At 40.9% G+C, this 19,271-nt stretch overlaps 1 protein-coding gene across 10 annotated transcripts in view; it reads left to right on the plus strand.

Annotated features, from left to right (window-relative positions):
• Positions 1–19,271, plus strand: part of FRYL (FRY like transcription coactivator) — a 555,404-nt gene that overhangs the window by 444,369 nt on the left and 91,764 nt on the right. For all 10 annotated transcript variants that reach the window (XM_082266339.1, XM_082266334.1, XM_082266333.1 and 7 more), the window contains 6 exons: positions 674–765; positions 2,146–2,318; positions 3,402–3,562; positions 13,008–13,118; positions 17,674–17,828; positions 18,166–18,265. In XM_082266339.1, coding sequence (XP_082122465.1) covers positions 674–765; positions 2,146–2,318; positions 3,402–3,562; positions 13,008–13,118; positions 17,674–17,828; positions 18,166–18,265 — 792 coding nt within the window. The remainder of the gene's footprint in view (positions 1–673; positions 766–2,145; positions 2,319–3,401; positions 3,563–13,007; positions 13,119–17,673; positions 17,829–18,165; positions 18,266–19,271) is intronic.

The raw sequence follows: 19,271 nt of genomic DNA on the forward strand, positions 1-19,271 counted from the left end.
TATGGTGTGGTTATCCTTTTAAACCCCCCCCCAAAAAAAAAATACTACACTATTCTGTCCATAATCCTCCTAGATCCTTATGTTCGGTTTTTGGGGAGACAAACCTTGCGTGCATAGTAGAACCCCCATTAATTTATATACTATTTAAGGCTAAACTCTAGCCAAAAACGTTTTAGTTTAAGATTTAGGAGGAGCTAATACCCTTTTATTTTAATCCCGTCTTCATGACCTGGTTGGGGAAATTTTAACTAAATGTCCTGTCCATCTGACAAAAGGGCAAGAATGTAAAGGAGCAGTGGTCACCAGGACAGAAAGAAACACCATTGCCGATTACGGGACAGGTTATTTTTAACTCTTCCCTCTTTTACTAAAATAAAAGTGTTTTGTTTCAGGCATTATACCACTGGATGAATTACCCATAGTTTCCTGTCTTGGCAGGATAGAGGGGGATTTTCTCCAGTGGGATTACAGATCTCAGTAAAAACCTGACCAGAGGTTCTGTCTCTATCCAAGTCTGTCCAAAAATTAAGTTTAACTTTAATGGATAACTTTTAGTATAGTTATCACTATATCAAAGTCTGCTACTGCTTATTTAGAATTGCAAATGGATGTATGAAATGTGTTTTTATGAAAAAAAAAAAATTGGAACTTAAGTTTCTTCTCTCTCCTGCAGAACATGAAGCGGCGCAGGCGTCGAGATATTTTACGAGTACAGCTGGTCCGTATATTTGAACTGCTGGCAGATGCTGGTGTCATCAGTCACAGGTAGTTCCTGCTGAATGGAATTTTCTGTACCAACAGTATTGCTATCATGTAGATCATTAGTCTCCAAACTGTGGCCTGTGGGCCTTTAGCCAGTTCTTGGGACACTATTCCTCACACTTTTACAAGGCTCTATTTCTCCCACTGACACCATTCTTTTCTCTGACACCAATCATGGGGCACTATTCTTTCCACTGACACTAACCATGGGGCACTAGTCCTGCCAATAAAAGCAATGATGGGGCACGATTCCTCCTCCTACTGAACACAGGTGCTGTGTACATTTTTTTTAATGAGAAATTGATCACTCCCACGGAGGCCAGTTCCTGCTCCCATTGGCCCCTTAAAGTTTAAAAGACCGTAAACTGGCCCTTTTTGTTTAGCACATTTGGATTTCAGCCTTGGGTGTAATTATTGTACTTTTTGTCTCTATCCTCAGTATCATTCCTTTAATACTTCTAAATGATCAAGCTCTCCAGGTACTTGTAAAAACAGAGCAGGCTTATTGCCTTGTCTAGCCAACCATTATCTGTTGATTTCACCAGGCACCCTTGGACATTGTTTATTGGCAGCACTGGTGGTTGATCTACTGTTAATATTCTCTCTGAAATTAGGCTAATGGCAGCATGTCTGCACACTGCCTTAACTCTCCCCTCCATAGACTGCCTGAACATGTACGTTAATGAAAAGATTGTTTCTCAAAAATCTAAGCATTGCACATTTCCCTATTAAAATATATGTAGAATGTAAGCATCATATTTATTTAGGTGTCTAAAATCAGAGAGATGCTTATCTTTATTGACCCGTAAAAACGAATCGGACCCAAACCTTCTATCTCTATATGACACTCCAATGCTGTTTCTGATAGGTTGCTGTGGAGCAACACAGCCAGTCTTTTTTTTTTTTTTGGCAGTCAATAAACAAGGCCTGCAGTGTGTCCAAGGGTGATTCAAACACTTGATAATTGATTTATAAGCGTCCATGGCTTCAAAGTTTGTTGGAAGCACTATTAAAACTAACAGTATTGACAGCACATTATTTTAATGGTGAAGGCAGAAGGTAACAAAACTAGACATAAATTAATGATTAAGCAAAACAGAACACCGTGCAATCCATTGAACAAAGCACTGGTATCTTGACTTTGCTCGCTTTCATTTCTTGTTGAATACACTTGAAACACAGAGCTGCAGTTGCTTTATGTTTGGTAACGTGCTGTGTAAGTGTAGGCACATTCAGGCTTATTTATTACTGAACAAGTCTTTTTATTTAAAAAAGAATGCAGAGTAGATCTTACATGCCAAGTACAACCTGTATTATGATTATATATGCCAGTGTGCACAAGGTGTATTTCTAAATCTTGAAATGTTTTCTCTTCTTTTCAAGTGCAAGTGGAGGCCTGGATAATGAAACACATTCCCTGAACAATACTTTGCTTGAGTATGTAGATTTAACTAGACAGTTACTGGAAGCAGAGAACGAGAAGGATTCTGATACGCTGAAAGATATCCGGTGCCATTTTAGTGCCTTAGTGGCGAATATCATTCAAAATGTTCCAGGTATTATTTCAGATTTATCTGACTTGATATGATGTGTTTTCCACCATATTAGGCTGAATCTACTGTCCTTTTATTTAGTATTAAGAAAGGATTGCAGTGGAGGAACCAGCAGATGGGGAAATGTTCCTCCCTAACCCATTTCAACAAGCTAGCAAATCCTAGATATATGGACACCACCTTCCAAATCACAGTTTAAAAAAAAAAAACTACAGTGCCTAAAAAGAATTCACTCTTTTAGAGTTTTCATTTTTTATTATCAAAAGAATGAATTACATTTTTTTTGGGGGGGGTCCCCCCTTGTGAAACACTTAAGTAACATTTGTTTGCGTAGCCTCTCCAATTTCAGACTCTAAGGCCCATAAATCCTTCGGAAGGTCACTTGGTGGCCTGTTTCACTATGGTGGCCTATAAACAAAGGAGTGTAAAGAAACTATTGAAGAACTGTACGAATCAACTAAGGTTTATAAAGGGAAACATACAACCCAATCCATTTTACAGAAATGGAAGCTATTGAGGCTTTATACTTAGTTTTGATGGGATAAATGCAGATCAAGTGAGAGTGTAGCTACTCAAGGACCTTCGAAGTTTAAGGTGTTGGTAGGGTGGCCTGCATGTATATAGAATTTGCTGGCTCTTTATCTTTGATTGATAAATGTTGGGTGTATTGTCTGAATGTATTTGGTTTTATTATGGCTATTATATCTAGATTATACCCCTCTCTCATTTTTGTGTAAAAAATATATGGTGCACTCGAAGGGTTGGGTTGGGTTGGGTGGGGGGATTCATCTATCAGTAAAGTAGCCTATTTATCAGTCTTTTTTTTTTTCATTCAACCAGCAGGTGGAGTGGAAAAAAAAAAAATACCTGAATCACTCCTGCTAAGCTTCTGTATTCTGACAATGGGCAGACTTCCCTGTTGTCAGAATATACACTGATCAGTGCTGTCGGCTATTGCTGGCGGCACTGATTGATCGGGAAAAACCCAACTGGGAGGTTGTACAGAAGTCAATTGGTAGATGCCCTTACATGAAGCACAGTTCATTCTGTCCCATCCATGCATTAATGTAGTAAATGTTTTTGCAGTGCACCAGAGAAGAAGTATATTTCCTCAGCAGAGTCTACGCCACAGCCTTTTCATGTTATTCAGCCACTGGGCCGGACCGTTCAGCATAATGTTCACCCCTTTGGACAGATACAGTGACCGGAACATGCAGATCAATAGACATCAGTACTGTGCATTAAAGGTAAACTGTTGTAATAATATCAGAACTTGCATAACACAAATGCATGCCATTCTTATGACCCATTGTGATAAATGTCCAGACTGTATCCTTTCTAAACTTGGAGTCTTGCATAATTCCAGGGTTTAAAAAATAAAAGCAAAATGTTTATTCCTGGGCCTGCTCTTTGTGGCTTTCGTTCTTAAGGCTGCAGTTTGGTAAGTGCAGAATGCTTTTCCAGCAGTGAGAGGATTACAGAGACGGATTGTGAGTGCACATCTGTTTCTAGGTCACTGATGATAATAGCCGTAATAGAGGCTTGGATTCAGCCAGCCCTATACAGTATAGTTTTATTCAATACTTATTTGCTGCATTGACTGAAAGCAAGCTGCAGAAAAGACAGTATACAGTACACCCGGAAAGTATTCACAGCGCTTTACTTTTTCCACATTTTGTTATGTTACAGCCTTATTCCAAAATGGACTAAATTCAATTTCTTCCTCAAAATTCTGAATAGTACCTGAAAGAAGTTTGTTTGAAGTCTTTGCAAATTTATTCACAGCCTTTGTTATGACACTCAAAATTGTGCTCCGGTGCATCCTGCTTCCACTAATCATCTTTGAGATATTTCTTCAACCTGAATGGAGTCCTCCTGTGGTAAAGTCAGTTGATTGGACATGATTTGGAAAGGCACACACCGGTCTATATAAGGTCCCACAGTTAACAGTGCATGTCAGAGCACAAACCATGCCTGAAGTCCAAGAAATTGTACCTCCATGGCAGGATTGTATCGAGGCACAGATCTGGGGAAGGGTTCAGAAAAATGTCTGCACCATTGAAGGCCCGAATGAGCACAGAGTGGCCTCCATCATCCATAAATGGAAAAAAGTTTGGACCACCAGGACTCTTCCTAGAGTGGATGGCCTGGCCAAACTCATTGTTTGGGGAGAAGGACCTTAGTCAGGGAGGTGACCAAGAACCCAATTATCACTCTGACAGAGCTCCAGCATTTCTCTGTGGAGAGAGGAGAACCTTCTAGAGGAACAACCATTTCTGCAGCACTCCACCAATCAGGCCTGTATGGTAGAGTGGCCAGACAGAAGCCACTCCTCAGTAAAAGGCACATGACAGCCCGTCTGGAGTTTGTCAAAAGACACCTGAAGAACTCTCAGGCCATAAAAAAAAAAAAATTCTGTGGCCTAAATGGCAAGCATCATGTCTGAAGGAAACCAGGTACCGCTCATCACCTGGCCAATACCATTCTTGCAGTGAAGCATGGTGGTGGCAGCATCATGCTGTGGGGATGTTTTTTAGCGGAAGGAACTGGGAGACTAGTTGGGATTGAGGGAAAGATGCATGCAGCAATGTACAAAGACATCCTTTGATGAAAGCCTGCTCCAGAGTGCTCTGGACATCAGACTGGGGCGAAGGTTCATCTTTCAACAGGACAGCGACCCTAAGCACACAGCCAAGGTAACAAAGGAGTGGCTACAGGACAACTCTGTGAATGTCCTTGAGTGGCCCAGACTTAAATCATACAAAAATGTGATGCGCCAGAAATATAAAATCAAAAAGTGATGACAATAAATCATATCCAGTTCATAAGGCACATAGCAATGTGTGTGCTTCCAATAAAATGATATAAAGAGTGTCCCGTGTTCAGATGAAGAAAATCCAGTGATGAAAACAACTTGTAATCACCAATATAGTGAATCCCTCCACCAGGTGAATCAGCCTCTCACCTTTCTGAAGGACCCAAACGGGCCAGCAATCACATGTATCATTGATCAGACTTCCAGGAAAGAGCCACACTATATTGCACCTCGAGGGATCCCGGGACATATAGAAAACAGATGAAGAAATCTAGTGCTCTCCGCTTACTAATGAGGGTATGCTTTATTAGAGAAAGGCAGATCAACTCACATTTGTCGGGCACTCAGCTGTGCCTGCTGTATAATCGATGTCAGCGATCTGTTACCAGAGAGAGACTCTGCGTCGGCCACGCACGCTCCGCCCCCCTATACGCGTTACGTCGAGCGTAATGCTCCTTTGACTTCCTCGGTAGGGGTGGCTAGTGCGTGCCAAGCCTCACTTTAAATACATCAACTCTCAGGTGGATTGGCCAGCAGATCTCAGTCCCTCCCCCCGCTCATAGCTCAGTACAGGACACTGGAACCTCCGAACCAGGCATGTTTACGGCGGTGTCACTGGCTCATATCGCTAATGGGGCAATTTTATTGTATGGGCATTGATCAGATTACTATTGCACATTTGCGGAGATCGCGTGGTGGCGCAGACATCTCTCTGGTTTACATTAAAACAGCTAAGACACATAATCACAAAATCTCATACCATAATTATCACATATTAAAAATACATCAATAAGCTAAAATCTGGAATAATAAATGTTGGCTATTAAAATTTATAAAAAAAAAAAAAAAAAAAAAATTTTAAAAATATATTATAAAAAAAAAATAAATAAATAAATAAATAAAAAAAAATTTTAGTCTCAGATAAAAATATATAATGCATGATGGGGTGTTATTTATTACTAATGAAACAATTTAGATCGAAATCCTTATTTAAACCTCTGGGTGCCAACACCTTGGCCTCGTAGACCCAAAAGGATTCCCTTCTACTTAGCTGGCGAATATAGTTGCCTCCTCGCCAGTGTGGTTGGACATGTTCAATTCCCCAGAATTTCAGGGAGTGAGGTTTCTTATCATGAAATATTTTAAAGTGCTTGGATACGTTGTGTGAAACCTCCCCCTTCTTTATGTTAGAGATATGTTCCCCTATCCTCACATTTAGGGCTCTGGAGGTGCGTCCTACGTACTGGAGTCCGCACCCACATTCCATCATGTAAACAACCCCAATTGTGGTACATGTTATTAGGTCTTTGATCTGGTATTCTTTACCTGTGCTATTGCATATAAAAGTTTTCTTCTTTTTGGTGTTCTTTTTAGTCTGCTGGCAAACACCACATCTGCCGCACGCATGGAATCCAGACAAGAACTGAAAAATAGTATTTTTCTTGGGTCTAGGGGGATCTATCACTCCCGGGGCCAGCCTGTCCTTCAAAATAGGGGCTCTCCTATATATGAAGCCAGGTCTCTCCGGGAGGTGGGGTCCTAAAATTCCATCTTGTTTAAGCACCCCCCAGTGCTTTCTTACAATACGTTCAACCTGTTTATGCTGAACGTTGTAATCCAGCACTAGTTTAAAGTTGTTGTTGTTTATATTATCATCCCTGGATGTAACAGCCTTGTTGGCTAAAAGTTCTGTTCTGCTCAGATTGGATACTTGTTGTAAATCAGAAGACACTTTTTTCATATCGTACCCTTTCGTTTTGAACCTGTCTACCAGTATTTGGGACTGTGCTTTGAAATCTTCCTCCTTAGAGCAGTTCCTCTTGATATGGATCAGTTGACCCCTCGGAATGTTAAAAAGCCAATTCCTGTGGTGGCAGCTGTCCATAGACAAATACGAGTTACGGTCAGTAGGTTTAAAAAAATTTTTAGTGTGTAACTGGCCGTCTAGAACAAAAATCTCTAAATCGAGGAACTGTATCTTTTCTTTGCTCTCAGTCCATGATAAAACAATGTTCCTGTTGTTAAAATTCATTCTAGCTTTAAAATCATTAAAAGAATTCAAATCTCCCTCCCATATCATGATCAGATCGTCTATAAATCTCTTGTAAAAGATCAGTTCTGGGGGTCTGTTGGATAAAACCTCTTCTGCTTCCCATTGGGCCATGAATAAATTGGCTACACTGGGGGCAAATCTAGCCCCCATAGCCACGCCTTTGGTTTGTAAGAAAAAGTCCCCTGAGTACCAAAAATAATTATGTTTTAAACAAAAATCCAAACTTTCTAACAGGAATTCTATGTGATCACCATCCAATCCCGACTCATCCAGGGCCCATGATGCGGCCCTCATGGCGGCATCATGCCCGATGATCGTGTATAGAGAACCTACATCTGCAGTTGCCAGAATGCAGTTCTCTGAGATAGGGAGGGATTGTAGGTCCTGAATGATATGTTTGGTATCTTTTGTATATGCTGGTGTCCGGGTAACCAATGGCTGCAAGTAAAAATCAATGTATTGGCCCAATCTGGAGCTCAGGGAGTCAATGCCGTTAATGATTGGTCTCCCAGGAGGTTTCTCCACAGACTTATGGATTTTGGGGAGAAAATATATAATAGGGGTTCGACAGGCCGTAGGGTTTAGATAAAGTGCTTCTTTTTTATTCAAAATGGCGTCCTCCAGCCCATTTTGAATTAGTACATCCAGTTCTTTTTTATATGCATTGAGTGGGTTACCCCTCAAACAACAATATGTATTCGGGTCTGAAAGTTGTCTTTCCATTTCATTATTATAATACTCTTTACTCATGACAACAATACCCCCCCCTTTATCCGCTGGTCTTATCACCAGCTGTTTATTAGCTTCCAGGCTAGTAATACCATTTTTGATCCATTGGGGGTCTTGAATTTTCCTAACTTTTAATTGCTCAATATCTTGTGACACCAGATTTTTAAAAACCTCCATATATTTGCTATCCTTATTTGGTGGATTGAACACAGATTTGTTTTTCAACATCGAGTGGTGTGTTCTCTCACTATTCGTGGGGCGATTGTCTGGTTTAGATAGGAAATACTTCTTCTGATTTAAACCCCTCATGTATTTCTGTAAGCTAACATATGTGTCGAATTTATTTAGGTTTTTCACTGGGGCATATTTTAACCCTTTATCTAAGACTTTCGTCTCCTCCTTGGTCAAAGGTATGCCACTGATGTTGAATATGCCTGCTCCTATTGGGTTTTGCTTTTTTTGGAGGCGTCGACCTGCTCGTCGTCCTCTTTGTCTTTTCTTTTTTTCCCAGATTGTTTTCCAATTGGACCCTTGTACCCCCACAGGGCACTGGGTTTCTCTAAAAAAACATCCGGGGGATTGTTGATTACGGCTGGCGGGTAGAGTGGGGTAAATCTATTCATGGTGGGGATATTATATGACGTAGATGGGCGAGGGGAGTCATATATTGACTCCTCCCTCCTGTCTTGTCGTTGATCATGTGTGCCCCTTGGTTCCTGGGGGTACCAATTCCCTTGTTCTGCCTGATAGGGACTATTCCTGTTCCCTTGTGTTGGGAAATACGGGCCATTACTGTTCCTGGGTGCCTGTTGATATGGGCCGCTATTTCCCTGTGTTTGATGATAAGGGCCACCATTGTTCCTCCCTTGACCTCTACCTCTTCCTCTTGGTCCACCTCTTCCTGCTCTCCTCCCCATTCCATTACCTCTTTGTGGTGCATGGTAGGTGGGTGCAGGAGTGTTGTTAGATTCCCGCCTTGCAGGAGCAGGCGGCGCTCTGCTCCATACAGGGGGTGTCATATTAACTCTCTCCGGTGTACTATCACGGGATGGTAATATAGAGTTGCTCTGAAGATCTTTCTGCCACTTAAAGACTTCATTCCCTCTATAATCATTCATATCCCTAATGAACTTCTTTCTCTTTTTTTCCTGAGTTTCTTTATCTGTTTTTTCTAATTTTTTCTTTAGTTCTCCTGCTAGTTGGTTGAACTCAGGAGAATCTTTTAGTGACTCCAATTTCTTTTTGAGCTCAGCTATATGCGATTCGATTATCGCAAGTTTCCTGCGTTTGCGAATAAGCAGGAAGTTCATGAGGTCTTGTCCTTTAGAATTGAAAAAGATAAACCACTCATCTAATGACTCATCATCCTCAAGTCCGTCATTAGGGGGGACTTCCCACCTCAGACGTCTTGGGATGAGTTGGTGGGCTATATACTGCTCAAATGACACAATGTCCCACCAAGCCCTGGTTTTCTTTTCCATAAGGATACCTAATTTCTTAAAGGATTGTGTAATGTCCTCATATCTGCCTCTGTTTTTATCTCCTGAGAAGATGTCATCAATTATAATATTCCTATTGTCAAAATAATCAAATATATCCATGGTTGCTGCTAATAGGTGAGTGAAAGACACAATCAAATGAAATACAAAAAAACTATCAGCGCAAACCTATTATATGTGATAAAATAACTCAACACCAATTCACTGTGCATAAATCAGGTGTGTGAACTTATAAATCAATAGTGGTGTCCGGCAGCATGCACCAATCGTGTTTCACAAATCACAATAAACTATAAATCATACAAAAATGTGATGCGCCAGAAATATAAAATCAAAAAGTGATGACAATAAATCATATCCAGTTCATAAGGCACATAGCAATGTGTGTGCTTCCAATAAAATGATATAAAGAGTGTCCCGTGTTCAGATGAAGAAAATCCAGTGATGAAAACAACTTGTAATCACCAATATAGTGAATCCCTCCACCAGGTGAATCAGCCTCTCACCTTTCTGAAGGACCCAAACGGGCCAGCAATCACATGTATCATTGATCAGACTTCCAGGAAAGAGCCACACTATATTGCACCTCGAGGGATCCCGGGACATATAGAAAACAGATGAAGAAATCTAGTGCTCTCTGCTTACTAATAAGGGTGTGCTTTATTAGAGAAAGGCAGATCAACTCACATTTGTCGGGCACTCAGCTGTGCCTGCTGTATAATCGATGTCAGCGATCTGTTACCAGAGAGAGACTCTGCGTCGGCCACGCACGCTCCGCCCCCCTATACGCGTTACGTCGAGCGTAATGCTCCTTTGACTTCCTCGGTAGGGGTGGCTAGTGCGTGCCAAGCCTCACTTTAAATACATCAACTCTCAGGTGGATTGGCCAGCAGATCTCAGTCCCTCCCCCCGCTCATAGCTCAGTACAGGACACTGGAACCTCCGAACCAGGCATGTTTACGGCGGTGTCACTGGCTCATATCGCTAATGGGGCAATTTTATTGTATGGGCATTGATCAGATTACTATTGCACATTTGCGGAGATCGCGTGGTGGCGCAGACATCTCTCTGGTTTACATTAAAACAGCTAAGACACATAATCACAAAATCTCATACCATAATTATCACATATTAAAAATACATCAATAAGCTAAAATCTGGAATAATAAATGTTGGCTATTAAAATTTATAAAAAAAAAAAAAAAAAAATTTTAAAAATATATTATATAAATAAATAAATAAATAAAAAAAATTTTTAGTCTCAGATAAAAATATATAATGCATGATGGGGTGTTATTTATTACTAATGAAACAATTTAGATCGAAATCCTTATTTAAACCTCTGGGTGCCAACACCTTGGCCTCGTAGACCCAAAAGGACTTAAACCTGATTGAACATCTCTGGAGAGATCTGAAAAAATCTGCGCACCGACACTCCTCATCCAGCCTGATGGAGCTTAAGAGGTCCTGCAATGAAGAATGGCAGAAACTGCCCAAAAATAGGTGTGCCAAGCTTGTACCATCATACTCCAAAAAGACGTGAGGCTGTAATTGATGTCAAAGGTGCTTCAACAAAGCATTGAGCAAAGGCTGAGAATACTTATGTACATTTGATTTTGTTCAATATATAAAAAAGGAGTAAGTTATTATAAAAAACACCCACTCACCCAGCGCTAGTTAACAAAAGCTAACAGAATGGAAATAAAGGCAGCCGCTATAAATAAAATCAAAATGAAGAAAGGTGTGACTATGACCCTCAAAGAGCAACCTAATCACACTAGCAGCGCTCAAATATGTTTTAACAAAAAAAACCATAGATAAACAATCCCAGTATACAATACAATATCTATGGAATGATCTCCTATTGATATACTCATGACATTAATAGTCCATGTACAATAGGATCAGTGCTTCTCAAGACAGTTCATATACAGTTCATAAGATCCGAAATGTAGCCTAGCCTTCACCACAGTGTGAACAAATTAATGGCTGGACCACCTTCACCACACCAAAAGTGTCCCCGTAGTAATGCACACTCACCGGACCCCAGAGCATATGAAGCCTTTAAATGGAACCACATATTTCATATGGGCAAAAAATACCGGTCAGCAAAGATCACTCCAGCATCGCACAGCATCAGATGTCCAGGCTGACGTGGGCTTCCATTAGATGTATAGAGATGCACGTACCATGTGAAGTAAACAAAGGGGACCCATAGCGTGATACCGCAACACAATTTTATTAAATAATGCTTCCCTTTCCCCAAAGTATTGCACTCACATGTACACAATGTAAATACAGCATGTAAAAATCACTTACGTCTGTACCGGGATCCCACTCACCACTGACGTCTGACGTCATCTACCCGGAACTCGCTGTCTGTTGGCGCCGAGCGGTGAGTGGGATCCTGGTACAGACGCAAGTGATTTTTACATGCAGTATTTACATTGTGTACATGTGAGTGCAATACTTTGGGGAACAATAAGCCTTATTTAATAAAATTGTGTTGCGGTATCACGCTATGGGTCCCCTTTGTTTACTTCACATGGTACGTGCATCTCTATACATCTAATGGAAGCCCATGTCAGCCTGGACACCAGATGCTGTGCGATGCTGGAGTGATCTTTGCTGACCGGTATTTTTTGCCCATATGAAATATGTGGTTCCATTTAAAGGCTTCATATACTCTGGGGTCCAGTGAGTGTGCATTACTACGGGGACACTTTTGGTGTGTTGAAGGTGGTCCAGCCATTCATTTGTTCACACTGTGGTGGAGGCTACGCTACATTTCGGATCTTATGAACTGTCTTGAGAAGCACTGATCCTATTGTACATGGACTATTAATGTCATGAGTATATCAATAGGAGATCATTCCATATATATTGTATTGTATACTGGGATTGTTTATCTATGTTTTTTTTGTTAAAACATATTTGAGCGCTGCTAGTGTGATTAGGTTGCTCTTTGAGGGTCATAGTCACACCTTTCTTCATTTGATTTTGTTCGTTTTTTATCTTTAATCAATTTTGCAAGGATTTCAAACAACCTTTTTCTACCTTGTCATTATGATATATTCTTTGTAGAATTTGAGGAAAATTAATGAATTTAATTAATTTCCAGTAAGGCTGTAACGAAACAAAATGTGGAAAAAGAGAAGCGCTGTGAATACTTTTGGGATGCATTGTAGGCTGAGCAATTTATTATACAGGTAGTGATATGATATCTTTCAGGAACTTGACCATTATGTCCACTTAGAGTACAACCAGGAGCAAATAGTGTGGTTATGGATGATGCCTGCGATTAAACAAGTGACCACCGTGGTGCTCTCTTTTTTCCTCTTTGAGGTGTTCCCCCTTTAAGTGGATTAATATAGATTCTTACACACCTTATTTTATATGTAAGTTAATAAAGGTTATGTTTAAGACTAATTGGCTATGGTGAAAGAATTTTTGGTATCTGGCCTAGAATACTCATTGTTTTTCTTGTACCACAAGATGTAAAATACCATGCTATAACAGAAATAATGCTATAGTGCATAGGCAGTGTTTGCTATAAAGTGTGAACTGCTAAACACAGTGTTCTGTTTTTCTTGCAGGCAATGTCTGCTGTGTTATGTTGTGGTCCAGTTGCTGACAATGTGGGTCTGTCACCCGATGGATATTTATACAAATGGCTGGATAACATTTTGGACTCCCAAGACAAGAAGGTAGGACAGAGTGATGTGGTTGGTTTGAGGGCCCAGCTTTTATTGCAATCTTAATTCATTAAAATGTGCTGTCTGCGATTTCCTGAAATCTTTTTTGCATATGACAGCAGTTGCAGCGCAGCAAGAGTAAATAGCTGTGCGCAAGAGCTTTGGTGTGTTTGCCTTTAGGGGCAATGAAAGGCATCCACTAAAACAAAGTAATACTTATGTATTCGAGATCTACAGACACGCCACAGAAATGCAATTGTAGAGAAACTAAAATCTCTCATTTTAAAGCAAACCTATATTTTGCCTCTAAGAAAGAGCTGCCCTCGATGTAAGCGCCACATTTGTGCATCTGTGCCATCCATACCAGTCTGGCTGCACCTTATCCGTCATGACTGCCTGAACTGAAGCTTTTTCCCCAAGCAGGAGCGCCCATCAAATCTTTTTCTTTCTCCAGTATATTCTAATATAATTGATACTTTTGGTTAAATTACAATAGTTACATAGACATTTCATGAAACATTAGGTCATGAATATTTACTTGAAGTCATGGAAAAGTCATGGAATTTTATTGGTAAAAATGCGTACGAACTCTGATACTCAGAATCCCTGAATGTAGGCCTGTAGGGGAATATGGGACACTCTCTCCGCCTCCTTAAATTGCTAGTTGCCAGGCATGAGTGTTCCCACATTGGGCAAACCTGGAGCTTGTTGAGACCTATGCAAAGGGCACAAAATTGTAACTAAAGGTTTTTTTTTTTTTTTTTGCTTTTTTGCTTTGGATAGAGTAATTATAAATAACCCTTGTCATTTTTTTTTTGTCATCTGTGTTGCATTGAGAAGATCTCTCTTCTCTTTCTGTTTCAAAGACAAACAGGAAGTGAGAGTAAATCCCTCCAAACTGAACGAAATTCCGTATGTTACCAAGGTCACCAGAACTAGTGTCCCCATTTAAAGATTTCCCCTCTTTTAGTTTTCTAAAGTCGACCCAAAATTTTTCTATTTTCTTTTACCTTCACTTTCAATGAAGGTAAACAGGACAGATAGCGAGGGTGAACCTCCCTAACGGGGGGCACAGATAGCAATAAAAACTGACAAGCGTTCTGATCCCTCGCCACTCTATTAAAAAGAAAAAAAAAACACAATACCTTTGGTTACACTTTGAGGTAGATCAGAGCACAGGGAAGTTTATGGAAGTTATTTTGTCTCCTTATCGTGCCCACGGTAAAAGTCAAGCGAACATGTTACTTTGCCCGCTATGGGCACCATTAACACTGCTGTCTGGCCTTTTGCTGTATACTCTCAGCCAAAACAGGCTTACTGTTAGCAGTTTTTTTTCCCTATTATTATTGGACAGGAAAGTAGTTCTGTAAAAAAAAAAAATTTATGTTCATAGTACTACTGTTTAACAACATGTAGTATGTCGTTAATGTGCAATCTATAATGGGTAGGTTTAGATTAATAGCCTAGTGCAGTACTATGATGTTGTCTGTATTAGAACGGCTCAGTATAATAGCTGTATTTAGTTTTGAGTGCAGGCAGCTTTACATTTTAATCACAGATAAGTGTGTAAGGCTAGTAAAGCTGTTGAAATCACCTCATGTCTTCTGCCTTTTTTTTATAATTTTTTTCCACTTTAGAAATAAGTATCCACTTATAGCCAGTAACTCAAGGTTAAAACTTTCCAAGTTAGTGCAGTCTTTTGCTCTGTTAAATGAATGTTTTTATATTTCTGGTTTGATATTGTGCAGAAAGACCCGGTAGTTTTTCCCTCACCAGATTCCAAGGTGTTCTGGAAAACCAGGGCTGTATGTAAAATAATGGCACATGTGGATCGATGCATATTACAGCAGAGTTACAAGGGAGCGCAGCACTCCGCTACAAAATCTGCAAATTGTGCTAATTGTTTCTCTGAACATTTGTGGATGAATGCAATAAAAGAACTAGGGGAAGGAGGTGCAGAGGATGTTGAAAGAAGGTAGAAGGCTATTAATAGTTCAGGAGAGATGAAACCATTTTTTATAAAGCTAGCAGTCTGCACAGTGGAAAAGTGGATTTGCAATTAAAGTAGACCCCATCCAGCCTAGTATTATTTTTATTAACATAATCACTTCATGCAGGAGGTGCAAAAGTGCACCATCAGGGCTGTTTGATGTCTAAATATGACCCTGAATCCAGTGACGTGTGTGCCACACTTTACACCATGAACTGAGAGTTATTCCAGAAAAACCAAATGAGGCCAAAAAGAATATATTTTTACCATGTGGTATAGTTGGCACTTTGGAGTTCATTTACTAAAACTGGAGGGTGCATTATCTGGTGGAGCTGTGCATAGAAACCAATCAGCTTCCAGGTTTTTTGTCAAAGCTTAATTGAACAAGCTGAAGTTAGAAGCTGATTGGCTACCATGCACAGTTGCACTCTCCAGTTTTAGTAAATCAACCACTTTGCCTCATTTTAAAGTTTGACTGTACCTAGAACTGTCTGGATTTCAACACAGCAGCAAGTCTCGGTCAAGTTTTCTTTCGCAATCTGTCATTTTCTGATCTGATTGGTTGCTTTATAGCATTAGAGGTTGCACTTTTTAACCACTTGCCTACAGGGCCCTTTCACCCCCTTCCTGCCCAGGCCAATTTTCAGCTTTCAGCGCTCTCACACTTTGAATGACAATTGCGCGGTCATGCTACACTATACCCATATGACATTTTTATCATTTTTTTCACACAAATAGAGCTTTCTTTTGGTGGTATTTAATCACCTCTGGGTTTTTTATTTCTTACAAAAAAAAAAGAAAAAAGACAGAAAATTTTGAAAAAAAAAAGTTCTTATTTTCTGTGAGTAAATTTTGAAAATAAATACATTTTTCTCCTTCACTGATGTGCGCTGATGAGGCGGCACTGATGGGCACTGATGCGGCGGCACTGATGGGCACTGATAGGCTGCACTGATGAGGTGGCACTTATGGGCATTGATGAGGTGGCACTTATGGGCACTGATGAGGAGGTACTAATATGCCGCACTGATAGGTGGCACTGATAGGCGGCACTGACGGGTGGCACTGCTGGGCACTGATGGGTGGCACTGCTGGGCACTGATGGGTGGCACTGCTGGGCACTGACGGGTGGCACTGCTGGGCACTGACGGGTGGCACTGCTGGGCACTGACGGGTGGCACTGCTGAGCACTGACGGGCGGCACTGATGAGCACTGATGGGCAGCACCATCAGTGCTCATAGTGCTGCTAGTCAGTGCCTAGATGAGCAGGCACTGACTGGCAGCACTATGGGCACTGATGGCGGGCACTGTGGGCACTGATGGCATTTTATTTCCCTCTTGTGTAATCAGGGCACTGGTGATCAGTGCCCTGATTACATTTCTCTGTGTCCCCTTACCGCTGATCGGCTCTCCTCTTCCTCACACGCAGTCTCTGTGTGAGGAAGGAGAGCTGGCAATGAGAGATGATCTCATATGTTTACATTTGAGATAATCTCTCATTGGATGTTCCGATCACGTTGCAAACGGCCACTGTAATTGGCCATTCACCACGATCTGTGATTGGCTGTGTCCAAGGGACACGGCCGACACAGATTTTCCCCGATGCGCGCGCGCGGGAGCGGGCAAGGAGCCTGTTACTGGGAGGCCGTCCCGGAAATTAGAGCCCGCGCTGTAGCCTTCTTTCGGCTATAGCGCGGGCGGGAACTGGTTAATGACAAAATTATAAATTAGGCTTGGTGTCAAAATGTATAATTAGTTGAACCTCATAACCTCATGTGTTTAAAGTGGACCTTCAGTCATTTTCTCATCTTTCCATCTCATAAATCTTCTGCTTTTCTTGTTTTACCTTTGTATAGTAAAACATCTTTTTTTCTGCCAGTAAATACCTTATGCAGCCCACTTCTGTCTTGCCTGCTAATTTGCATAAGCTAATGACATTGTGCTCTGCTCTCTCTCTCTCTCACTCTTGTGAGAGTTTGCCAGCAAGGGAGGTGGTATGAGTCAAAGGAAAGCCAAAGAGAGCTGCAGAGCTGGAGGGGGCTGGAATAGGGTGGAGAGAACAACAGGGGACTGCAGAGATGCATGTGTATTCATCCAGAGAGGAGAAATGTGCAGGCAAGCAGTGTTGTGAGTGTGTCTGTCTGTCTGTCTGTATGTATGTGTGTGTGTGTGTATGTATGTATATATATATATATATATATATATATATATATATATATATATATATATGTGTGTGTGTAAATCCAGAAAGTGAACAGGCAACTGCTTCAGCTGCCCACAGTTAAAATGGCTGCAGCCAGACTTAGTGGAGGGAGATTTCTGCTGCATGTTTGGCAAATACAGAATCATAGTATATATAAAATAATATGCAAAGTGGTTGGGGGGAAGCTTCAGAATGGCAAATATATTTGTATTGCAAATTATGTAAGCAGACTGCAGTTCCTCTTTAAAGATAGATGTAATCCAAAAAAAAAGATAGAAAACCTTTGTTCATAAAATTTAACAGTTTTTTTTAAACAAAAGTATGTCTTTGACCGTTCTCATTGTAATGCTACTGTTTTTAATCTCTTTGCAAGGTTCATCAGCTGGGATGTGAAGCCGTCATGCTTTTGCTGGAACTTAACCCTGACCAGAGCAACCTTATGTACTGGGCAGTGGATCGCTGCTACACCGGCTCCAAGAGGGTGGCATCAGGCTGCTTTAAAGCCATTGCCAGTGTATTCCAAAACAGGTATAGCCCATCTCTCTCAACTATCATTCTCTAGCTTGTTACATTGTGAAAAACTTCAATTGAAGTGAAACTAGCTAGCGAGCAGGTCCAAAGAATAGTAACAGATGGAGACCAAACCAATTTCAATTTAAAGCACTCAGAACAATATTTGAATACTGATTCGTTTCTTGGGTACTTGGCACATTGCTCTTTGCCATAGTAAATCGATACAAATAGAAACATAGAATGTGTCGGCAGATGAGAACCATTTGGCCCATCTAGTCTGCCCAATATATCTGAATCCTATGAATAGTGCATCTCTTGTCTTAATATTATTTCATATCTAATCTTTCTCCAGGGATTACCAGTGTGACACAGTTACACTCCTTAATCTGATACTGTTTAAGGCGGCTGATTCTGCCAGAGATATCTATGAAGTTGCTATGCAATTGCTGCAGGTTTGTAAACTGTTTATTGTACATTAAACGTTCTCACCATTGCTTATAAATCTATTAATGCAACAAGGTGCATCATCCCTCACTCAGATGTCTACCCACCAGTGCAAGGGTTTTGTCTCAGGGCTCATCATTTTCAATCATCTTAGCAAACACGGCTTTTACATGTATTTCAAGGCAGGTCAATGTTCGTATATTCTTATATAAAGTATCTCACAAAAGTGAGTACACCCCTCACATTTTTGTAAATATTTTATATCTATGCATGTGACCACACTGAAGAAATTACACTTTGCTACAATGAAAAGTAGTACAGCTTGTATAACAGTGTAAATTTGCTGTCCCCTCAAAATAACTCAACACACAGCCATTAATGGCTAAACCGCTGGCAACAAAAGTGAGTACACCCCTAAGTTAAAATGTCCAAATTGGGCCCAAAGTGTCAATATTTTGTGTGGCCACCATTATTTTCCAGCACTGCCTTAACCCTCTTGGGCATGGAGTTCATCAGAGCTTCACAGGTCGCCACTGGAGTCCTCTTCCACTCCTCCATGACGACATCACAGAGCTGGTGGATGTTAGACACCTGGAGCTCCTCCACCTTCCGTTTGATGAAGCCCGGCAGATGCTCAATAGGGTTTAGGTCTGGAGACATGCTTGGCCAGTCCATCACCTTTACCCTCAGCTTCTTTAGTAAGGCAGTGGTCGTATTGGAGATGTGTTTGGGGTCGTTATTATGTTGTAATACTGCCCTGCGGCCCAGTCTCCGAAGGGAGGGGATCATGCTCTGCTTCAGTATGTCACAGTACATGTTGGCATTCATGGTTTCCTTAGTGAACTGTAGCTCCCCAGTGCCGCCAACACTCATGCAGCCCCAGACCATGACACTCCGACCACCATGCTTGACTGTAGGCAAGACACACTGCAACACCAATACATCTATTTCCCAAAGACAATCTCTGGATATGATGCTGAGCATGTGCACTCAACTTCTTTGGTCGACCATGGT

This window comes from Pelophylax lessonae, assembly GCF_965119305.1.
Source record: "Pelophylax lessonae genome assembly, chromosome: 1".
NCBI lineage: Eukaryota > Metazoa > Chordata > Amphibia > Anura > Ranidae > Pelophylax > Pelophylax lessonae.